The 25,662-nt window shown below is 42.2% G+C and overlaps 1 protein-coding gene across 4 annotated transcripts in view; it reads right to left on the reverse strand.

The window, feature by feature from the left end:
• The window catches only part of LOC109871012 (amyloid-beta A4 protein-like), a 31,879-nt gene extending 7,335 nt beyond the window's left edge, over nt 1–24,544 (reverse strand). For all 4 annotated transcript variants that reach the window (XM_020461759.2, XM_020461757.2, XM_020461758.2 and 1 more), the window contains exons 1-9: nt 24,292–24,544; nt 14,218–14,385; nt 13,851–13,980; nt 13,671–13,783; nt 5,378–5,562; nt 4,987–5,177; nt 3,083–3,216; nt 2,600–2,674; nt 230–388 (exon numbers count right to left, since the gene is read on the reverse strand). In XM_020461759.2, coding sequence (XP_020317348.1) covers nt 230–388; nt 2,600–2,674; nt 3,083–3,216; nt 4,987–5,177; nt 5,378–5,562; nt 13,671–13,783; nt 13,851–13,980; nt 14,218–14,385; nt 24,292–24,351 — 1,215 coding nt within the window. In that variant the 5' untranslated portion in view covers nt 24,352–24,544. The remainder of the gene's footprint in view (nt 1–229; nt 389–2,599; nt 2,675–3,082; nt 3,217–4,986; nt 5,178–5,377; nt 5,563–13,670; nt 13,784–13,850; nt 13,981–14,217; nt 14,386–24,291) is intronic.
• Between the last annotated feature and the right edge of the window lie 1,118 nt (nt 24,545–25,662).

The following is a 25,662-nucleotide window of genomic DNA, read 5'->3' on the forward strand; positions in this document are numbered from 1 at the left end:
TGTAATGATCACGCTGTTTAATCAGCTTCTTACTATGCCACACCTGTCAAGTGGATGGATTATCTTGACAAAGGAGAAATTATCACTAACAGAGATGTAAAATAATTTGAGAGAAATTATATTTTTGTTCGTATGGAACATTTCTGGGATATTTTATTTCAGCTCATGAAACCAACACTTTACATGTTGAGTTTATATTTTATTTTTGTTCAGTATATACTGTATATACCCTGGGTGGCTTGGCCTGCAGGGCGCTACGGTAGTTATCCAGGGCCATGCGACGGCAGCTGTTGAGCAGGGCCTCCACCCGGGCAATGTGGGTCTCAACCAGCTGCTGTCTCTCTCCTGCTGCCTCCTGCTCCAGGGCCTCCACCTTCTCCTGGAAGTGCTGCACACAAGAGCACACAGAAACATTAATACACACTAGTATACACACACACACATTACTGACATGCACATAGGCACGCACGTGTATTGATGGGCTCATCTGTAAGGGCTCATCTGTAAAAGAGACCTTGGTTTCAGCATGACTCTATGTCATAATTAAGGTTAACTTTTTATGGCTGCAGGGGCAGTATTGAGTAGCTTGGATGAAAAGGTGCCCATATGAAACGGCCTGCTCCTCAGTCATAAAACTGTTTGAATGATAACAGAACTCATATTGGCAGGCAAAATCCTGAGTTGAAATCAAAACAGGAAGTCAGAAATCTGAGCTTGTATAAATTCACCAGAGTCCCCAATGAAATCCCCTTGAGATATTAATGTTGTTGCACTGCCTAGGGGTTCCACTAGATGTCAACCATCAATAAAAAATATAATGAAGCTTCTATGTTGTTGTGGGAGTGAATGAGAGCAGACTATATCAGCTGTCCATCAAGCAGCCATTTTGTGATCACACTTATTCCTCATGGTATTCACTTGCGTTCCATTGCTCATGAAGACATGAAAGAAGACATGAAGTAACGTTTTTTTTAAATCTGACACAGCGGTTGCATTAAGGAGAGGTATATCTATAATTCCACATGTATAACTATATTATCATCTACATTTATGATGAGTATTTCTGTTGAATGATGTGGCTATGCAAAATCAAATCAAATCAAATTTTATTTGTCACATACACATGGTTAGCAGATGTTAATGCGAGTGTAGCGAAATGCTTGTGCTTCTAGTTCCGACAATGCAGTAATAACGAACAAGTAATCTAACTAACAATTCCAAAAAACTACTGTCTTATACACAGTGTAAGGGCATAAAGAATATGTACATAAGGATATATGAATGAGTGATGGTACAGAGGAGCATAGGCAAGATACAGTAGATGGTATCGAGTACAGTATATACATATGAGATGAGTATGTAAACAAAGTGGCATAGTTAAAGTGGCTAGTGATACATGTATTACATAAGGATGCAGTCGATGATATATACACCCATCCGTAGCACGCGCTCCAGCAGGTGTATCTCACTGATCATCCCTAAAGCCAACACCTCATTTGGCCGCCTTTCGTTCCAGTACTCTGCTGCCTGTGACTGGAACGAATTGCAAAAATCGCTGAAGTTGGAGACTTTTATCTCCCTCACCAACTTCAAACATCAGCTATCTGAGCAGCTAACCGATCGCTGCAGCTGTACATAGTCTATTGGTAAATAGCCCACCCTTTTTCACCTACCTCATCCCCATACTGTTTTTATTTATTTACTTTTCTGCTCTTTTGCACACCAATATCTCTACCTGTACATGACCATCTGATCATTCATCACTCCAGTGTTAATCTGCAAAATTGTAATTATTTGCCTACCTCCTCATGCCTTTTGCACACATTGTATATAGACTCCCCCTTTGGTTTCTACTGTGTTATTGACTTGTTAATTGTTTACTCCATGTGTAACTCTTTGTTGTCTGCTCACACTGCTATGCTTTATCTTGGCCAGGTCGCAGTTGCAAATGAGAACTTGTTCTCAACTAGCCTACCTGGTTAAATAAAGGTGAAATAAAAATAAAAAAATAAATATAGAGTACAGTATCTACGTATGCATATGAGATGAATAATGTAGGGTAAGTAACATTATATAAGGTAGCATTGTTTAAAGTGGCTAGTGATATATTTACATCATTTCCCATCAATTCCCATTATTAAAGTGGCTGGATGTCACTTGATGTTTTTGGAACTAGTGAATCTAACGCGCCAATGTAAACTCAGATAACATGGAGTCCTATGAGTGTCTTCTGATGAAGATAATTCAAGGTTAGTGATTAATTTTATCTTTATTTCTGGTTTTTGTGAAGGCTATATTTTGCTGGGAAATGGCTGTGCTTATTGTGGTTTGGTGGAGACCTAACATAATCGTTTGTAGTGCTTTCGCTGAAAAGCCTATTTGAAATCGGACACTTTGGTGGGATTAACAACGAAAATAGATTTAAAACGATAGACACATGTATGTTTTAGGAATTGTAATTATGAGATTTCTGTGGTTTGAATTTTGGCGCCCCCTATATTCACTGGTAGTTGTCATATTGATCCAGGTATCGGGATTGCAGCCATAACAGGTTAAATAAAAACGATATATACTGCGCGCGCGCACACAGCCCAGGTACCTGAATGACAGCCTTCTTGTCAGCGTGAGGGAGACTCTTGGCCTGCCTCTCTGCCTCCTCCCACTCTCTCATCACCTGGAGAGAGACACATCAGAAAACACACCTTTCAGTTCACGTCAGAGAAGGGATCTCACACACACACACACACACACACACACACACACACACACACACACACACACACACACACACACACACACACACACACACACACACACACACACACACACACACACACACACACACACACACACACACACACACGATAATGCCCCTAATATAACATGGTGAGGTAACTGGTAATGTATAACATTGTTCATTTGGAACCTTTGCATCATCACATCATAAACCCAAGGTCAGTTATCGTCACCCTGTGTGTGTGTTGATATGCTGTGTTATGGGTAGAATGTAACTATTCTCGCTGTTAATGCGGTGACGTGCCAAAACTGACTTACTGACTCTCTCTAGCTCAAACACACACACCTGGGACATCCTCTCACGGTGCTTGGCCTCCAGACTCTCCTTGGCCTTCTGGAAGTCGGCGTGTTCTTTGTCGTCTCCAGTAGACTCCAAGTAATGGTCGACTGCGTCAGGGGGGGCAGGGGCCATGGTGGGCACTGGGGGAGAGGGGAGGAGAGGTAGAGCGGAAAGTGGATGTCCACAAAAGGTTCCAGAGAGAGAAGTTAACTGTTAAACAGTGACATATCCTCCTCCACAAGTCTACATTATCTGCCACTGTAATCTAAAACTGTACTAAGACGTTCGAGGCCTGTCTGGCGGCACAGACAGATTACAGCAGCTAAGCCTGTCAGCCAGTGAGCGACCGGTCATATATCTGTTTGCCTTGACGTGTGTGTGTGTGTGTGTGATGTGGGAGACTGGAGATAAGATATGTGAATCAGGGCAGGTGCTGAGTCATCCTCTCCCGCTGAGGAGTGTTGTGCTTAACTGGGCAGAAAGTACCAGAAAAGAGAGGGACAGGAAAAACAGACTCAACCCACAGACCCACACTGATAGTCATATGAAGAGAGAATGTTGTTGTTAGGTTAAGCCAGTTAGGACATGAACTCATTAACACACACACACACACAGTCAGACAAGCATAAATCCCTAGACATAAATATTGTCGCACACACAAGACTCATAAGCTCCAGTGTTATTGAGCTGATTAGTAAGTGATGGAGTGAGAAAGATAATTGTTGTGAAAGCAGTAAAAGGTTAAGTGAGTAAGTGAGGGAGGGAGTGTGATGGCTATTTTCCTGCTTAGATAGTTCCTAATTTCTCAGGTGTTTCTTAAAAGTCTCTCTCTTTTTTTAAACCAGAATGACCTAATCGAAAGGTTAACCTCTGTCTGTACACCCACTAGATCAGACTATATTGATAGGAACCCTCTGCACTTCCCACAGTATTCAATAGCTGAGATGGACTCAGGCCCCGGACTCAGGCCCCGGACTCAGGCCCCGGACTCAGGTCCCGGACTCAGACCAATGAAAGACCAATAAAAGGTCTGAATGCAGTGTTTTTTTATTGACCTTCCATTGTCCTTCATTGCTTAATCTCGAACAGAAACATCTTCCCCTTTCAGAGCTGGTAGTACATAAGGGAAGAGGGATACCTCGTCAGTTGAAAAACTGAATGCATTCAAGCAAAATGTGTCTTCTGCGTTTAACCCAACCCCACTGAATCACTTGTGCTCCAAGTGTCTAAGAGACATCAGACAGACAGGTAGACGGTGTTAGACAGACTGACGGCTCAGAAAGGCAGACAGCAGGGTGGACAGTCCCCAAGGCCCAAGGTAAGGGGCACAGAGGGCCGACTCAGCACGTGTCCTACATACCTCAGAGACACACACACTTTTTTTTTTCTCCCCAATTTCGTGGTATTCAATTGTTAGTACTATCTTGTCTCATCGCTACACAAAGGTTGAAAGTCATGCGTCCTCCAATACACAACCCAACCGAGCCACACTGCTTCTTAACACAGCGCGCATCAAACCCGGAAGCCAGCCGCACCAATGTGTCGGAGGAAACACCGTGCACCTGGCAACCCTGGCCCGCCACAGGAGTTGCTGGTGCGCGATGAGACAAGGATATCCCTACCGGCCAAACCATCCCTAACCCGGACGACGCTATGCCAATTGTGCGTCGCCCCACGGACCTCCCGGTTGCGGCCGGTTACGACAGAGCCTGGGCCCGAACCCAGAGTCTCTGGTGGCAGTACAGTGCCCTTAACCACTGCGCCACCCAGGAGGCCTACACACACACTCTTAAACACACACACACTGCTTGGGTGTGTGTTTACACATAACATGTTCAAACATACACACTCCATCTTATCCATCTCCACAAATCAACCAACAACTCTTTCCATCCATGGCATGTTCTTACCTCTGACAACTTCCTCAACCGACTCGGTGGTGGTCGTGGTGGTAGTTGTCATGGCGATGTTGGAGGTGCGTTCACCACTGTCCTGTTTGTCAGTCACATCATCTTCATCCTCATCACCGTCCTCGTCCCTATCGAAGGCATCCTCACCATCCCCAGTGGTGGCAGCCCCCTGATCCGCCTGGTGAAGCATGCTGTAGGGAGAGTGGGTGTTTGTGAGTGTGTAGTCTGGTAGTGAAGGTTATCTGTCAAAAGTGTTTAACCACTGGTTTATGAACTTGAGTAAGAATTTAAGATTATATATGTGTGCTTAATTGTCTGTGTTTTTGTGTCTGACTGTATGCACCTGTGTGTTTGTGTGTGTGTGTGTGTGTGTGTGTGTGTGTGCGCATACCCGTTATCGGTGTATTCAGTCTCGGCTCCGCCCCACCACACGTCAGACTCAGTCAGCTCGACGCTCTCTGACTCGCGATGCGTGTCTGCTGGGCAACACACAAACTCCACCCCTCGGAAACGGTCAATGCCACATGGCAACAGCATGCCGTAGTCATGGAGATTCATGGTGCGGTCTCTACAGGACTGATAATAATAGCAATTTGAAAGAATCTCTTTTTGAGACACAGGTCTTTACACGCAATTACATATCTCTAGACGGTTTCCTGGTCAGGTCACATTGTCAGGAAATCATCATATGAAGCAAAAAAATAACCTTCTTACAATTATAACTCTGGTTGATTATTTCTGTGAAATAATTGGAGGGAGGAATGCAGGAATGGATGGAGACAAAAAAATTGCTGAGTCACCACAGCACAGCACACACTCTCCCAGAATACTAGAGAGAAAGGAAAGAGAGGAGAAAGAACACTAGATAGATAGATAGAAAGCGGAGAGGAGTAGAGAATACGAGAGAGAGCGAGAGGAGGAGAGAATACTAGATAGATGGAGAGAGCAGAGGAGGAGAAAACACTAGAGAGATACAGAGATAAAGAAAGATATTAAAATGACAAGGCACGGAATGAGTACAAAGAGAAGCTCATCATGGACAATCCAGAGACACTTTTTGCTGACTGCTACAAAAATGGAAACGTAAGCAACCTAATCTCAAACACAGACCATCCCTGGGCATGGCACACAGTGATAACAGCACACTACCCCTCTTTTAAGAGGGTATTGGTGGAGGGAGGAAAATCAGAATAGTGGAAAACAAGGACCCTGAGACTGAGACACCCTCTGTCAACCTGTACAACAATGGAACAGTGGTGGTGCAGGGCAACTTCATACATTTCCAAAAGGACTTCCACAGAATCAAAGTGAGAGTACGGCAGGAGAAGCCTCGCAACATGACAGCTGCACATATTCCCAGGCTGTGAGCAGAGCAACAGGCCCAACCCCCACTAATAACCCACCCAAGCCACATCCTGCGACCTAAGAGGTATGTATCAGATGCTCACACCTACTGTAATGGTCCGGGCCTAAATCACACAAAAACACTAGAAAATATGGAACACAAAGCTTTTAATATCTCATCCTGGAACATACAAGGTCTGAGGTCATCTGCCTTTGGCCTAAAGAGCAGGAATCCATACCTCAAAAAATTGGAAATACAGACATTGTCATCCTACAAGAAACATGGTACAGAGGAGATGGACCCACTGGTTTCCCTCTAGGTTACAGAGAGCTGGTAGTCCCATCCACCAAACTACCAGGTGTGAAAAAGGGAAGAGACTCAGGGGGTATGCTAATTTGGTATAGAGCAGACCTAACCCACTCTACTAAATGAGTCAAAAAGGGAACATTTTACATCTGGCTAGAAATTAATAAGGAAATGATCTCAACATCGACAACAGCCACCCTCGAAGCAGCGTTACCCATGCAGAGCAAGGGGAACAACTACTCCAAGTCTCAGAGCGAGTGACGATTGAAACGCTATTAGCGCGCATCCCGCTAACTAGCTAGCCATTTCACATCGGTTACACCAGCCTAATCTCGGGAGTTGATAGGCTTGAAGTCATTGCGAAGAGCTGCTGGCAAAACGCACGAAAGTGCTCTTTGAATGAATGCTTACGAGCCTGCTGGTGCCTACCACTGCTCAGTCAGACTGCTCTATCAAATCAGACTTAATTATAACATAATAACACAGAAATATGAGCCTTAGGTCATTAATATGGTCGAATCCGGAAACGATCATTTCAAAAACAAAACGTTTATTCTTTCAGTGAAATACGGAACGGTTCCGTATTTTATCCAACGGGTGGCATCCATAAATCTAAATATTCTTGTTACATTGTACAACCTTCAATGTTATGTCATAATTACGTAAAATTCTGGCAAATTAGTTCGCAATTAGCCAGGCGGCCCAAACTGTTGCATATACCCTGACTCTGCGTGCAATGAACGCAAGAGAAGTGACACAATTTCACCTGGTTAATATTGCCTGCTAAACTTTCTTTTAGCTAAATATGCAGGTTTAAAAATATATACTTCTGTGTATTGATTTTAAGAAAGGCATTGATGTTTATGGTTAGGTACACGTTGGAGCAACGACAGTCCTTTTTCGCGAAAGCGCACCGCATCGATTATATGCAACGCAGGACAAGCTAGATAAACTAGTAATATCATCAACCATGTGTAGTTATAACTAGTGATTGTTTCTTATAAGATAAGTTTAATGCTAGCAAGCAACTTACCTTGGCTTCTTACTGCATTCGCGTAACAGGCAGGCTCCTCGTGAGGCAGGTGGTTAGAGCGTTGGACTAGTTAACTGTAAGGTTGCAAGATTGATTCCCTGAGCTGACAAGGTAAAAATCTGTCGTTCTGCCCCTGAACAAGGCAGTTAACCCACCGTTCCTAGGCCGTCATTGAAAATAAGAAGGTGTTCTTAACTGACTTGCCTAGTTAAATAAAGTTGTGGGGGAAAAACGGCAAAATCGGCGTCAAAAAATACCGATTTCCGATTGTTATGAAAACTTGAAATCAGCCCTAATTAAATCGGCCTTTCCGATTAATCGGTCGACCTCTAGCCTATACCCCTCCCAGTGGAATCCCCATACTTCAACGATGACATTTCTCCATCCTAGAGGGGGAGATCAACCATTTCCAGCCCCAGGGACATGTACTAGTCTGTGGCAACCTAAATGTCAGAACAGGACAAGAACCTGACACCCTTAGTACACAGGGGGCAGACACCTACCTGGAGCTGACAGCATTCCCTCCCAAATATGCCCCCCTAGACACAACTATGACAAAACAACCAACAAAAACGGGTCACAACTCCTGCAGCTATGTCAAACACTTGGTCTATACATAGTCAATGGTAGGTACACCTACAGGTCATCCCTTGGCAGTAATACTGTAGATTACTTTATCACTGACCTCAACACAGAGCATTCTCAGAGCATTCACAGTCAGCCCAGATCACAGCAAAATCACAGTCTACTTGAACAGAGTAATATTCAACCATTTGGCATCAAAGCCAAAGAAACTGCAAAATATTAAGAAATGCTATATAAGGAAGGAATGTAGTGTAGAAACCTACCAAAAAAGCAATTAGGCAACAACATATTAAATCCCCTTCAGACAACTTTCTGGAAAAAACGTGAAGGTGTAAACTTGGCAGTAGAAAACCTAAACAGTATATTTGATGTCTCCGCTCTCCTATGAAATCAAAACATGTCAATCAGACAACCTAAGAAAATGAACAACAATGACAAATGGTTTGTTGAAGAATGCAAAAACCTAAGAAAGAAATTGAGAAACCTATCAACCACAAACATGGAGACCCAGAAAACCTGAGCCTACACCTTCACTATGGTGAATCACTAAAACAATATAGAAATACACTGTGGAAAAAGGAGACAGTACGTCAGAAATCTGCTCAATGTAATTGAAGAATCCATCCACTTCTGGGAAAAAAGGAACACACTAAACAATGAACAACCTATTCAAAACAGAGATGGATAAACCACTTCTCCAATCTTTTTGCCTCTATAACAAAGAACAAACAGCAAAAACATACATGATCAAATTCAAATCAAAGAATCAACTATTAAAAACTACCAGAACCCACTGGATTCTCCAATTACATTGTATTTTGTCCAGTAGTTCATTCAAACACTCCAACCCAAAAAGGCCTGTAGTTGATGGTATCCTAAATGATAGTTTTTTAAAAATCTATCTCTCTATCACCTTTATTTAACCAGGTAGGCAAGTTGAGAACATGTTCTCATTTACAAATGCGACCTGGCCAAGATAAAGCAAAGCAGTTTGACACATAGAACAACACAGAGTTACACATGGAGTAAAACAAACATACAGTCAATAATACAGTAGAAAAATAAGTATATATACAATGTGAGCAAATGAGGTGAGAAGGGAGGTAAAGGCAAACAATAAAAAAGGCCATGGTGGCGAAGTAAATACAATATAGCAAGTAAAACACTGGAATGGTAGATTTGTAGTGGAAGAATGTGCAAAGTAGAGATAAAAATAATGGGGTGCAAAGGAGCTGAATAAATAAATACAGTAGGGGGAGAGGTAGTTGTTTGGGCTAAATTATAGATGGGCTATGTACAGGTGCAATAATCTGTGAGCTGCTCTGACAGCTGGTGCTTAAAGCTAGTGAGGGAGATGAGTGTTTCCAGTTTCAGAGATTTTTGTAGTTCGTTTCAGTTATTGGCAGCAGAGAACTGGAAGGAGAGGCGGCCAAAGGAAGAATTGGTTTTGGGGGTGACCAGAGAGATGTACCTGCTGGAGCGCGTGCTACAGGTGGGTGCTGCTATGATGACCAGCGAGCTGAGACAAGGGGGGACTTTACCTAGCAGGGTCTTGTAGTTGACCTGGAGCCAGTGGGTTTGGCGATGAGTATGAAGCGAGGGCCAGCCAACGAAAGCGTACAGGTCGCAGTGGTGGGTAGTATATGGGGCTTTGGTGACAAAACGGATGGCATTGTGATAGACTGCATCCAATGAATGAATAGGACTGAAATGATAAACTATACAGACCACAAATTCCAATTGAATTTTTTTAATTGACAATATTTGGAACCAGGGACTGATCAACCCAATCCACAAAAGTAGAGACAAATTTGACCTCAATAACTACCGTTGGATATTCGTCAACAGCAATATTGGGAAAATCCTCTACATTATCATTAACAGCAGACCCATACATTTCCTCAGTGAAAACAATGTACTGAGAAAATGTCAAATTGGCTTTTTACTAAATTACCATACGACAGACCACGCATGTGACCCGTTTAAGGAAACTAGGCGCATGTCGCAGGTCACTACTTTACAGCAGAGCCTTTTGTTTTTTTTTACTAAATGTGTTTTTCTTGGCAGAAATACCTTCTCGATCATGTGAACTTCATGTGCCTTAATAACAAAATTGTAAGCCATCTGTAAATACAAATTAAATTGTTAAATTACAAGCCTAGTTGTTTTAGCCACAGAAAAAGTCAGCAACCTTCCCACTAACCATGATTGGCTGGGATAATGAGTGGGCTGAACATGCCGAGAGATTACACCGTTTATTTTTTAAATGTATCACGTAGTAAAACTGCATAAACTTAATATCAAGTTAAAGTATACTGTTAACTAGCTAACGTTAGCCGGCAGGCTCGCTAGCTAACGTTATGTGTATGCTCTCCACTTTCTGGAGGACCGAGTTTTGAAATCAGTGGAATTCCAGTATGATAGCTAAGGAGATGGAGAAAACACCTGTCTCTGGATTACATCTTCAAACTAAGGACAAACATGGCATCTGACAGGAGACGTGTCCAACCATGATGTATACAGGTAAGATAGTCTAGCTAGCTACATTTTCAGATATGACATGTTTCTAATTTTGATAGAAAGTGGTTTCATTATAAGTTAATGTACTGTTAGCTGGCTGACCCACTAGCTAATGTTATGTGTATGATCATAGTCTTCATATCTCAGACATATTTGCTTGACTAGTTATAGCCTAATGTTGGCTAGCTAACATTGAACCTGGTTGGTTAGCTACCTGCAGATTCATGCAGGGTTGTAATGTCATGAGTTGGGTTTATGGTTCATTGTTTACATTCATTGTTTTGTCTTAACAAAATACTTATGTGCCAGCATTTACGAACGCTCAACACCCATTGAATATGGCCAGTGTCAGTAAACGTTGGCAAAAAAGCGTAATTAAATTGTTGCCAGCAGCACAGTCACCAACGCTCTGGATAACATGAAAACAGCCTAACCAGCTCTACTAGGGTGAGAAAATGGTCAGAGTGGGGTGTTCTCTCATTACGTGTCTGGAAGTAGCTAGCAAGCTGGCCAATGTTTGCCAGTTAGCTTGGGTGTTTGACTGCTGTTGTGGTCGAACCAGCTCTGCTAGGGCGAGTAATGTGCAGTGAGCTGTTATCGCTCACTTAGATGAGAAGTGGCTATCAAGTTAGCTTGGGTGCTTGCCTGCTGTTTGTACAGAATGCTTGGATCAACCCTTAAAGAAATGGGTGGGTCTAAAGCTTAAGAGGGTGTGAACAGTGCTGAATGGGTGTAGACAATGAAGGGCTCTCCAAATGTAGTACCAAAACATTCAAAGGCCATTTTCTCAAAAGTGAGTTTACAACTTGATCTACTTTCAAAGAAAAATTACTTTCCTATTGTTCCTCAACTGTAGTGTATGATATACAATTTTGTAGCTCTGAGTCTCTACTACATTAAACCGATTTCTGCCGGTCGGTCATATTCACCCTGTAAACTCTAACTGACAGTCAAACAGTCTTCTCATGCTTTGTTGATTTTTAAAAAAAGCTTGAGACTCAATTTGGCATGAGGGTCTGTTATACAAATTGATGGAAACGTGTTATGAAATCCATGTACACAAACAACAAGTGTGTGGTTAAAATTAGCAAAAAAACACACTCCTTTCCACACAGCCATGGGCTGAGACAGGGATGCAGCTTAAGCCCCACCCTCTTCAACATACATATCAACGAATTGGCAAGGGCACTAGAACAGTCTGCAGCACCTGGCCTCACCCTACTAGAATCTGAAGTCAAATGTCTACTGTTTGCTGATAATCTGGTGCTTCTGTCCCCAACGGCAGCGTAGCCTAGTGGTTAGAGCATTGGACTAGTAACCGGAAGGTTGCGAGTTCAAACCCCCGAGCTGTCGTTCTGCCCCTGAACAGGCAGTTAACCCACTGTTCCCAGGCCATCATTGAAAATAAGAATGTGTTCTTAACTGACTTGCCTGGTTAAATAAAGGTAAAAAATTTAAATTAAAATAAAAAACCAAGGAGGGCCTACAGCAGCACCTACATCTTCTGCACAGATTCTGTCAGACCTGGGCCCAGACAGTAAATCTTAAGACAAAAATAATGGTGTTCCAAAAAAAAAAAAAGTCCAGTTGCCAGGACCACAAATACAAATTCCATCTAAGACACCATTGTCCTAGAGCACAAAAAAAAACTATAAATACCTTGGCCTAAACATCAGCGCTTACAGGTAACTTCCACAAAGCTGTGAACAATCAGAGAGAAGGCAAGAGGTGCCTTCTACGTCATCAAAAGGAAAATCAAATTCGACATACCAATTATGATCTAGCTAAAAAATACTTGAATCAGTTATGATTGTGAGGTCTGGGGTCCACTCACCAACCAAAAATGTTAAAAAATAAAAATAAATGGGACAAACACCAAATTGAGACTCTGCATTCAGAATTCTGCTAAAATATCCTCATGTACAACGCAAAACACCAAATAATGCATGCAGAGCAGAATTAGGCCGATACCCACTAATTATCCAAATCCAGAAAAGAGACGTTAAATTCTACAACCACCTTAAAGGAAGCGATTCCCAAACCTTCCATAACAAAGCCATCACCTATAGAGAGATGAAACTGGAGAAGAGTCCCCTAAGCAAGCTGGTCTTGGGGCTCTGTCAACAAACACAAACAGACCCCACAGAGACCCAGGAAAGCAACACAATTAGACCCAACCAAATCATGAGAAAACAAAAAGATAATTACTTGACACATTGGAAAGAATTAACAAAAAAATCTGAGCAAACTAGAATGGTATTTGGCCCTAAACAGAGGCTACACAGTGGCAGAAAACCTGACCCCTGTGACTGACCCAAAATTAATGAAAGCGTTAACTATGTACAGACTCAGTGAGCACAGCCTTGCCATTGAGAAAGGCTGTCGTAGGCACATCTGGCTCTCAAGAGAAGACAGGCTATGTGCACACTGCCCACAAAATGAGAAACTGAGCTGCACTTCCTAACCTCCTACCAAATGTATGGCCCTATTAGAGACATATTTCCCCCAGATTACACAGACTTGTTGCCACAAGAAAAAGCCAACCAGTGAAGAACAAACACCATTGTAAATACAACACATATTGACATTTGAAATGTCTCTATTCCTTTGGAACTTTTGTGAGTGTAATGTTTACTGTTAATTTTATGTTGTTTATTCCACTTTTGTTTATTATCTATTTCACTTGCTTTGGCAATGTAAACATGTTTTCCATGCCAATAAAGCTCTTTGAATTGAATTGAGAGAGAGAGAGAGAGAGAGAGCTAGATAGAGAACGAGAGAGATAGGAGGAGATAATACTAGATAGATATAGGAGAGAGATAGCGAGACTGGGGAAGAACATACCTGAACACAACAGAATGGCGTGAAAATTAAGTGAAAAGCATGTGTCCTCACCTCTTTAGCCACGGTGTGCCAGTGCAGGTGCCTCTCACACATGTCCATTCTCTCCTGGTGCAGGAACTTGCACTTATCAGGAACCAGCAACGCATCACTCACAAACTCCCCAACTGCAAAACACACACAGATTACAGAGTCTCTCACACACACTCAAGTACACACACATACACCGCTTACCCAGGCAGCGGTAGGGCACCACGATGTGTGTGTGACTGCGACACTGCTTGCGTCCCTTCTTGCACCAGTTCTGGATGCTGACTGGCTGATTGGCCTCCACCACGTTTGTGCTCTGGAGCTCAGGGTACACCTGCGGAAGGAGCAGGGTTCTATGAATGTCCAAGACTTCACACAGTTGTTTTGTATTGGTGTAATATTCACAACATTTACCTCAGATCTCCCTTGTTTATCTTTCTCGCCCTAATTTCATTCCGGTTCCACCCCTATATCTTCCACTCTCCTTATACCTTTCTTTATTTCTCTTTTTACTACCGCTCACCCTTTCCTCTCTCTGCCACCCTTCCCTCCCCCCTCCCTCTCCTCCAACCTCCTGGCAGTACTGCAGGATGCCCTCCTTGGTTCCGATGCAGCTCTTGGTGCCGGAGGGGTCTGGCTCCCACTTGCCACTCTGGACGTTGACGTGCATGTTGAGCTTCCCACAGAACATGGCTACCTGGGGCTCCGCTAGCAGAGCCACTGAGTCATCAGATGGCACCTGGAGGGATGGAGGAGAGAGACCAAGAGAGATGGTAGATGGTGGGAGGAAGATGGGAGGAGCGAGGGAAGTTAGAGGGGACAGAGGGAGTAAGGAGAGGGAGAGAAGGATGGTAGATGAAGGAATAGAGGGAGGACATAGGAATGACCGGGGAGGAGAGGGAGGTTGGAGAGTGAAATTACTGTAATTACGGTTTAAAAACTTTAGTTGCAGTTTAAGTGCACTCAAAAGCTAAAGTGACTCAAAACACATGTATTCATTCCCACATTGCAGCTGAGATCAGGTCAATCTGGCTGTAGCTTTCATAATTTCCTCTTAGAACAGACACCACCGTGACAGAGGTCACACACTACTTGGGTTAATGTTACCCTCTCTCTCTCTCTCTCACACAGACACACACACACACTCTCATATATACACACACACACACACACACACACACACACACACACACACACTGACAGGCAAATTGGCAACAGCACTGAGAACTGTGCCTACAGTGTGTGTGTGTGTATGTGACTGTGCTTGTATGAGCTCTTGTGTTGGTGTCCTGAGTGAATTGGGAGTGTTGTTCATATAGGAAAGGACGAGCTCAGAAGCATTAGGTGAGAAAGAGAGAGAGAGAAATAAAGAAATATAGAATGTGTGCAAGAGGGAACGTCAGACACAGACAGATAGCGCAAGAAAATGTGTGTGTGTGTCAGAGAGGGAGGTGGAAACAGAGAACTGTATAAAAATAGATCCACTTTGTCTATCACTTAGTGTTTAGTTTGTACCTTTTTACCTCCGCCTTCTAACTGAGCGAAACACAAAGCATTCCGGGATCGTCTTTCATTCCGTGATGCAATCGGAGGAAGTTTCATTGTAGCTGGCTGTCTAGCTCTCCTTTTCGTCTTGCGCACATCCGAATATACAGATGCTGCAAACTACCAAACAGGATCCTGCTGCCATTCTGCTGGTAAATTACCAAAGCAAAGATGGTGCTGTGTTTGCCTTTGAAAAAACTAGGCCTTAGTTATTTCGGCAGCCTGTAGTGTAGCAGATTATGATTAATATTAACCACATAAACTTGAGAAAATCTGCTACAGCTTTTCTCCCCATATTCATGGTTGCCATTTTGTATGCAATACGTGTGTTATAGAAGCACACGTTGTCCTTTTATGCAGCAGTTAACAAACAGTTCTCAGTAGATGCTGCTGTTGGTGTATTTTTTTTCTTCCTTTATTTATGAGCTAACACCCTGTGGAATTCAGGGAGTGTGCTTTTCTCTCACTAGGTGCTCGTTGCATGATACCTGCAGGGAAGCTCTTTGACACAGCCGGTTAATTGTGTCTTTTCCTCTTTTTTTTTATGTCTTGCGTGGGTGTGTCCATGAGTGTGTGTGTTTAATTTTAAGGGACCCTGATAACATGGCTGACACGAGGAACACAATCATAAATCATAGCTATCATCTTCCAATGAGCCTGAATGGAAGTTGATATTATGAGGAGGTGGTGGGATGCCAGAAACAACTGATGCGATGGGGAGAAGGTAGCATTTCCAAGATGGTGTCTCACTCTCAACAGCAATGCAGTTGGCATGGCAACAGAAATACACAGCATCAGCAGGGTTGCAGGTGGTCCTAGAATCTTAATTCACTTCATTTCATCAAGAGTTAAGACACACTATCTACACTGAACCAAAATATAAACCCAACATGTAAAGTGTTGGTCCCATGTTTCATGAGCTGAAATAAAAGATCCCATAAATTTTCCATATGCACAAAAACTGTATTTCTATCAAATGTTCTACTTTGCCAAGATAATCCATCCACCTGAAAGGTGAGGCATATCAATAAGCTGATTAAACAGCATGATCATTACACAGGTGCACCTTGTGCCGAGGACAATAAAAGGCCTGTTTTGTCAAGTTTTGAGGGAGCATACAATTGGCATGCTGACGCAGGAATGTCCACCAGAGCTGTTGCCAGATAATTGAATATTAATTTCTCTACCATAAGCTGCCTCCAATGTTGTTTTAGACAATTTGGCAGTAAGTCCAACCGGCCTCACAACCACAGACCATGTGTATGGCCTTGTGTGGGTGAGCGGTTTGCTGATGTCAATGTTGTGAACAGAGTGCCCCATCATATGGTGGCCGGTGGGACTATGGTATGGGCAGGCATAGACTATGGACAACAAACACAATTACAATTTGAATGCACAGAAATACAGTGACTAGTTCCTGAGGCCCATTGTGAGGCCCATTTTTTAAAAAAGGTATCTGTGACCAACAGATGCATATCTGTATTCTCAGTCATGAGAAATCCATATATTAGAGCCTAATGTATTTATTTCAATTGACTGATTCCCTCATATGAACAGTAACATATGAAATTATTGCATGTTGCGTTTATATTTTTGTTCAGTATAGATTTGTCAGGCATGAGTCAGCACATTGAACTAGGTTACAGTAATGGTCAACGCTCTGTGTAGGAATTTAAGAATGAGGGCAGAGGAGAAAGCCATGTACCAGTAGTGTAGCTGGGACAAAGATAGTACTGCAACTGCACTTTTGGCCATGGTACGTAACAGACTAGCCTGCTTTTAGTCACTCGACATTTATACAGTAGGCTATGTGACAGCCAGGTAGTAAAACAATCCAAAGAAAAGTCCTTGTTATTGAGGGGGTCAGTTGCAACAGGAGTAAGAGAAACCGCATTCCACAATGTTAGGACCTTGGGAGTGTCTGTTATGCTTAGGAAAGAGGATGCTTGTGTTTATGTAGCTTGCCTTGTTCCAACCCTGCCTAGATGTTATATGATACCTGCCACTGGCTGACTGGCACTCTGGTACCAACTAACATTTACTAGCTAGCTAGATGACAGTTGACTTCAGATCCCATCGTCTCAGGGAAGGTGACATCCCCAGGAGAGGCTGCACTATAGCAGAGAGTAAGAACCACTTCTCTTTGACCTCCTCTTCTCTGCCGTAATCCCAGCAGCTGAGACATCCAGTGTGTTCCCCAGGTCACTTGCAGCAATGAAGCATGTTACTATTCTGTGTCAGTGTTCAATATCATACTCCCTCCCAGCCTCCCACCAGCACTTTTCACCCTGAAGCCAACCCTACACACCACACCACCCTACACACCACCGCGAGAAGTTGACCTGTCACTCTGGAGACAAGTTGACCCGAGGTGTGAGAGAACCCTTATGGAAAAAAACATGAATTTCACGTGAACACATTTGATCTCATGTGATTTAATTTGATAACATGTGAAGCAACATGTGACTAGAGGTCGACCGATTAATCGGAATGGCCGATTAATTAGGGCCGATTTCAAGATTTCATAATAATCGGAAATTGGTATTTAGGGACCAATTTATTTATTTTTTTCACAAACTTATTTAACTAGGCAAGTCAGTTAAGAACACATTCTTATTTTCAATGACAGCCTAGGAACGGTGGGTAAACTGCCTTGTACAGGGGCAAAACGACATATTTTTACCTTGTCAGCTCAGGGATTCAATCTTGCAACCTTACAGTTAACTAGTCCAACGCTCTAACCACCTGCTTTACATTGCACTCCACGATGAGCCTGCCTGTTACACGAATGCAGTAAGAAGCCAAGGTAAGTTGCTAGCTAGCATTAAACTTATCTTATAAAAAACAATCAATCTTAACATAATCACTAGTTAACTACACATGGTTGATGATATTACTAGTTTATCTAGCGTGTCCTGCGTTGCATATAATCGATGCGGTGCGCATTCGCGAAAAAGGACTGTCGTTGCTCCAACGTGTACCTAAACATAAACATCAATGCCTTTCTTAAAATCAATACACAAGTATAAATGTTTAAACCTGCATATTTAGTTAATATTGCCTGCTAACATGAATTTATTTTAACTAGGGAAATGGTGTCACTTTTCTTGCAACAGAGTCAGGGTAATTGCAGCAGTTTGGGCCACCTGGCTCGTTGCGAACTGTGTGAAGACTATTTCTCCTAACAAAGACAGCCATCTTCGCCAAACGGGGGATGATTTAACAAAAGCACATTTGCGGGAAAAAAAGCATAATCGTTGCACGACTGTACCTAACCATAAACATCAATGCCTTTCTTAAAATCATTACACAGATGTATATATTTTTTTACCTGCATATTTAGCTTTAAAAAATCCAGGTTAGCAGGCAATATTAAACTAGGTAAATTGTGTCACTTCTCAGAGCAACAGTTTGGGCTGCCTGGCTCGTTGCCAGAATGTTACGTAATTATGACATAACATTGAAGGTTGTACAATGTAAATGGAATATTTAGACTGGATGTCACCAGTTAGATAAAATATGGAACAGTTCCGTATTTCACTGAAAGAATAAACGTCTTGTTTTCGAGATGATAGTTTCCGGATACGACCATATTAATGACCTGTGGCTCGTATTTCTGTGTTATTATGTTATAATTAAGTCTATGAATTTTTTTATTTTACCTCTTTTTTGTCTCTCCGATTTCGTGGTATCCAATTGTTAGTAGTTACTATCTTGTCTCATTGCTACAACTCCCATACAGGCTCGGGAGAGACGAAGGTCGAAAGCCATGCGTCCTCCGAAACACAACCCAACCAAGCCACACTACTTCTTAACACAGCGCGCATCCAACCCGGAAGCCAGCCGCACCAATGTGTCGGAGGAAACACCGTGCACCTGGCGACCTGGTTAGCGTGCACTGCGCCTGGCCTGCCACAGGAGTCACTAGTGCGCGATGAGACAAGGATATCCCTACCGGTCAAACCCTCCCTAACCCAGACGACGCTAGGCCAATTGTGCGTCACCCCACAGACCTCCACACAGAAAATATTGAGTGTTAAATCAACACTGACAGTGTTAAATGTAACACTGTGTTTAGTGCTACGCTGTTACACTATGTGAGTGTTAGAGAATGAAAACTTTCAGTGTTATGCAATAAAACATTATTTTAACACTAGGAAGTGTATATAGTTTTCACCAATGGTGTTACGACATAAAACCTCATAGTATTTTTAATCATTACACCAAGAGGTCTTACTCTCTTGTTATTCCGTGTTGGGTTAAGGACATTACAATAATGTTAAAAAGTCTTTATTGTCATATGCTCTTATATAAGCATTTATGAAGACTTCGGCACTGACAATAGACATACTCAAACTTTTAATTCAAATAACCATAGACTACTTACACGGTACAACACTTCCATTCACAGTTGGCCCAAAATAACTAATTGAAAGCCACATCCCAACTAAGCAATGCCTCCAATATAATTTGCCAATGTCCTTTCCTTTTTCGAGTTAATTGTAGAGTTACCACCCATGAAAGGCAAGGCACTCTGGAAAATATGCAAAGAAGGCTTTACACTAAGCAGTGTGTTCATTTAAGACTGAAAAGTATGGACCTGTATTGACACTGGACCAGTGTTAAATGTAACACTCAGGGTTTTTTTAACACTGGAGAATTTGCTGTATAGTAATGCTTTAGTCCCTGCAGATTAAAACAAATACTCTCACACTAAAGACTGGATATTAACACCAACACTGGTGTTCTTTTACACCAGAGTTAATTGAACTGCTGAATCAACACTAAATTGTTCACAAAAAAATATGAACACTAGTTAACACCACCTGATATATACACTAAGAACTAGAGATTGCCTCAAAGATGACCAACCTTTGTTTTCAAAATAATCTACTCACGTTTGCATTTGCCGTTACGTGGATGCTGCCATCTTTCTTACTGGGAATACTCTGCCTGCGCACTAGAACTCAGTGCGAACTGGACAGCGAATATGCTTTGGAAACTCGGTCAGAGCAAGTGGACAGCTAAACAAGCCAACCAGCACTTCCCTGGCTATCTGTGGTCATGACCGCAGAGCACGAACGTAAAATGTTAATATCTTTAGTGATAAAAAAGTGAAAAAAATATATATGTTAATTTTTTTATAACTCACAGCCAAAGATTAACATTTTACATTTGTGCCTTCCCGACAATAATTTTAACAGATGTTTTGTGCACAAAGGTGATGACTAAAGTGTCTTACTAGGGGTTTTATAATTTGACTTCTCTATGGGGCCATTAATGGGAAATGTCTTTGTCGGCCGTCATTGAGTTAAACTGCAGTACCAAAGCAATACTGTCGGTGCAGTCAAAAGCATGCTTCCAGACCGGAACCCTTGCCCCTTGGGTAACACTGCTCAATTTGCTGTGCAAGTATCTTAACACTGCAGCACTGACACCATCTTGCTTGTGTCGAGCTTCGTCCTTTTCTGTTCTCCTCACCACATAACCAACCCACCAGCCTCCGCTGGCCACTATGTGACATGCAACATTGTATCATGTTAACGTAAGGTCAATAAAGGCATCCACAGGCTTCTCAATCCGAAACAGTTTGTGCCAGTGTTGTCAATATAGCAACTTTGATGCTAGATTAAGCAAGATTTCAGACACCTCCAGCGATTTTAGGATTGTGACAAATGAAGCTACTTTTTAAGGCTGCCGCCAACTTTTGGATGATGTAGCGACTTTCCTGTTTGTGTCCGCTCGGCTGAGCCTTGTTGCTCTGCTCTGCAGTCTGTACCCTCTCTGCGGCTCTGCCTGCTGCTTCATGTGTCACTTGTGGCCCTTCCCCTGCCTTTCTCTGGTCCTCTCCACGCTGCTACAGCGAGTTGAGGGAATTTATTAAAATCGGTTCCTTGTTGTTAAATGACACCAAAGCTCTCCAAGGCATAACTAATATTTACATTTTTTATTTATTTATTTTATTGGTTCCTTTTTACTCTCTTTCAAACATTCTATTTAGTATTGCTTTGGAAAATGTGTCATTCATTGCATGAGACACTGAGGGACAACATGAGCATTAAAAAATATACAGAACCAGTCAAACGTTTGGACAGACCTACTCATTCCAAGGTTTTTACTCAAACGCATTAAGGAAATAAATTCCACAACTTAACTTAACAAGGCACACCTGTTAATTGAAATGCATTCCAGGTGACTACCTCATGAAGCTGTTTGAGAGAATGCCAAGAGCGTGCAAAGCTGTCATCAAGACAAAGGGTGGCTACTTTCCAGAATCTCAAATATAAAATATATAGCACAAAAATAAAGAAACCCTTGAATGAGTAGGTGTGTCTAAACTTTTGACTGGTACTGTATATATACACACGTAAGGAAGCCTTAAGATAAATCATCCACTTGTTTTTGAGTAAAGTAGTAATATGTTAGGTTAGTATGTTGGGGGAAAATGCCCCCTCCTTCCAACTGGGCGAGAGGCCCCTGAGGGTTGATTATTTGTTTTTATCTGTCATTTGCTAGCCCAGTTAGGTAACTAGCGACTTCAATAGCAGAAAGTCTGAGTTGAACTAAATGCTAGCCAGTTAGTTAGCATAAGATCATGTCTGCTAGCATAGCTAGCTAACCTTCAGTTTGCAGGATTAGGGTCAGAATAGGGGGTTAGATTAGGGGTCAGTTCTCCACCGTTCCTAAGATATATATACATACATACATACATACATACATACATACATACATACATACATACATACATACATACATACATACATACATACATACATACATACATACATACATACACACACTACCGTTCAAAAGTTTGGGGTCATTTAGAAATGTCCTTGTTTTCGAAAGAAAAGCACATTTTGTTTGTCCATAAAAATAATATCAAATTGATCAGAAATACAGTGTAGACATTGTTAATGTTGTAAATGACTATTCAAGCTGGAAACGGCAGGTGTTTTATGGAATATCTACATAGGCGTACAGAGGCCCATTATCAGCAACCATCACTCCTGTGTTCCAATGGCACGTTGTGTTAGCTAATCCAAGTTTAGCATTTTAAAAAGGCTATTTGATCATTAGAAAACCCTTTTGCAATTATGTTAGCACATCTGAAAACTGCTGTTCTCATTAAAGAAGCAATAAAACTGGCCTTCTTTAGACTAGTTGAGTATCTGAAGCATCAGCATTTATGGGTTTGATTACAGGCTCAAAATGGTGAGAAACAAAGACCTTTCTTCTGAAACTCGTCAGTCTATTCTTGTTCTGAGAAATGAAGGCTATTCCATGCGAGAAATTGCCAAGAAACTGAAGATCTCGTACAACGCTGTGTACTACTCCCTTCACAGAACAGCTCAAACTGGCTCTAACCAGAATAGAAAGAGGAGTGGGAGGCCCCGGTGCACAAGTGAGCAAGAGGACAAATACATTAGAGTGTCTAGTTTGAGAAACAGAGTCCTCAAGGCCTCACAAGTCCTCAACTGGCAGCTTCATTAAATAGTATCCGCAAAAAAAAACATCTCAACGTCAACAGTGAAGAGGCGACTCCAGGATGCTGGCCTTCTAGGCAGAGTACCTCTGTCCAGTGTCTGTGTTCTTTTGCCCATCTTAATCTTTTATTTTTATTGGCCAGTCTGATATGGATTTTTCTTTGCAGCTCTGCCTAGAAGGCCAGCATGGTAATGCAAAACACATTCAATAAAGAAAGGGGGTTGGCAGGCATAGGCTAGTTTTACGGTTTTATTAAGCAACACCCAGAATTCTCCATCCATATGCCACAAGCAACCAGTCTGGCTCAAGCTGTTGGCTTCACCCCAATTATGACCTCTAACCTTGCCACAACATCAAATGCCGCCACATCCTCCACCCCAAGCACCCACATGTCTCCAGTGACCTTGCTCCGAATGTTGGTAAGAAAAAACATCAGCACTAATTTAAGGAAATATATAGTAGCATATAGAGTGATTAGAAATAATTGTTTTTTGAACCAATACTCATGAGTTCTTGTTGTTAATTTGTTTGTTTGTTTTTATTAAAAGTACCAGTTGTACAACAAACAGCAGCAGAGGTCATATTGGAATATCCATGCCAAGGATACAAGAGGCAAGGTCTGGGAAAAGAAAGGCTGAGTCGGCTACAGTCCTGACAGCCTCACTTCACAAGCTTCCAGGAGGACAAGGCAATAAAAACTAAGAGAGAAGGAAGAAAGCAAAGGGAGAAAGAAACCAGTGACACTGAAGAAAGCTGTGGCGCCACTGAAAATGGTTGTTCCAGGTTCCAAAACCACAACAAACACTCTAAAAGAAGGGGATGGTAACGAGCTCTTCTCTGTTACCGGTGGGGTCTGGATACGGCGTGAACAGTATCAGAGGTGGGCTCATGAGCTATGCTCAAATTTAAATGGGGTGAGATTAATTTGAAACCTCTTTGTCAATAAACATTTTTGAGAAAATTCCATTGTGTTAAATGATTGTCATTTCTTAAAGTCCAATGAATTATTTATTTATTTAATCATTACAAACTATTGAAAACCGTTTGCTCTTGAACTTTATTTTAAAGGTTGCTGGGATTTAAAATATTGCTTTATTCAAATGGTAATGAGTTTAGTTTAACTGTACATAATGGAGTGTAAGGAAAAGGTCAAAGAAGACAGATAATGATGTGCAGATGAGGTAAAAAAAGAAGAAGGGACACTTCTGTGAAACCCTATGGTTTTTTGTGTGTTCAATTAGACAATGATCTGGGGGAGTAAACCTAATTATCTGGTTTGTTTATCAGGTCTAAACGAAAATCTGCTCAATATTCTACAGAATGCTCACACACCCTTGTAAAATACCAGATCAGCATGCACGTAGGTTACACCAGTGAAACAAAAGCAATCGCACAATAAAGGCCCTATCATCTTCGTTTAGATATTTGGAAGGCTAAAATAGTGGTCTGTAAGAAGAAAAACTGAACAAACATGCTTGTGTAATTCTGAAATTGAAAAAGGAAGGTAGCCTAATCGCAATACCCGTATCCTCCGCTGCTTACAGTGAGGGGAAATACCTTATGAAAGCTCGTGCATCATCCAGAAGGCACCAGTTTTCTCCCTTTTACTTACCTCCGATGTCAGCGTCAAGGTTGCCACCCATAACAACAGAAATGCTGTTCGCTCGACCATGCCGTTGACCCTAAATCAGTTCCGTCCAATATCTTGAAAATATTCAGATCAATCCGTTAGTATGAGCCTCTATCCCGTTCCCGTGCACTCCCGCTTGGCGACGGTGCTTGTTACGAGCATAGGATGATGGAGAGCGACGAGGCTGGCCAGCTGCTCCAAAGCCTGTCACCTGACCGGGCCGCGAGAAAGCACTATGGGAAGAAACTAGTGTGGGGGAAGAAACTAGTGTGGGGGAAGAGGTGGGTGGGTGGCAGCTCCTATTGGGAAGTACTGTAGGGTAATAGGTGAGGATTTTTTATTGATTTATTTCACCTTTCTTTAACCAGGGAGGCAAGTTCTCATTTACAATTGCGACCTGGCCAAAATAAAGCAAAGCAGTTCGACACATACAACGACACAGAGTTACACATGGAGTAAAACAAACATACAGTCAATAATACAGTATAAACAAGTCTATATGCGATGTGAGCAAATGAGGTGAGATAAGGGAGGTAAAGGCAAAAAAAGGCCATGGTGGCAAAGTAAATACAATATAGCAAGTAAAACACTGGAATGGTAGATTTGCAGTGGAAGAATGTGCAAAGTAGAAATAAAAAATAATGGGGTGCAAATGAGCAAAATAAATAAATAAATAAAATAAATACAGTAGGGAAAGAGGTAGTTGTTTGGGCTAAATTATAGGTGGGCTATGTACAGGTGCAGTAATCTGTGAGCTTTGATTGAGATGTGTAATTAAGCAGTAAGGCCCAAGGGGGTGTGGTATATGGCATCTCCTATTGGGAAGTACTGTAGGGTAATAGGTGAGGGTTGAGATGTATAATTAAGCAATAAGGCTCAAGGGGGTGTGGTATATGGCCAATATGCAGGCTAGTCAAATTCTTCCACAAGACCTCAACATACCATTTCTGTATAGACCTCGCTTTTGTGCACGGGGGATTTGTCATGCTGAAACAGGAAACTGTTGCCATGATGTTGGAAGCACAGAATCGCCTAGAATGTCATTGTATGCTGTAGCATTAAGATTTCCCTTCACTGGAACTAAGGCGCCTAGCCCGAACCATGAAATACAGCCCCAGACTGTTATTCTTCCTCCATCAAACTTTACAGTTGGTACTATACATTGAGGCAGGTAACCCAGATTCGTCTGTCAGACTGCCAGATGGTAACGTGTGATTCGTCACTCCAGAGAATGCGTTTCCCCTGCTCCAGAGCTTTACACCACTGCAGCCAACACTTGGCATTGCGCATGGTGATCTTAGGCTTGTGTGCTCCAGACGAACAGTTCTTGTGCTGACCGTGCTTCCAAAGGCT

This window comes from Oncorhynchus kisutch, linkage group LG26 (genome assembly GCF_002021735.2).
Source record: "Oncorhynchus kisutch isolate 150728-3 linkage group LG26, Okis_V2, whole genome shotgun sequence".
NCBI classification, from domain to species: Eukaryota; Metazoa; Chordata; class Actinopteri; order Salmoniformes; family Salmonidae; genus Oncorhynchus; species Oncorhynchus kisutch.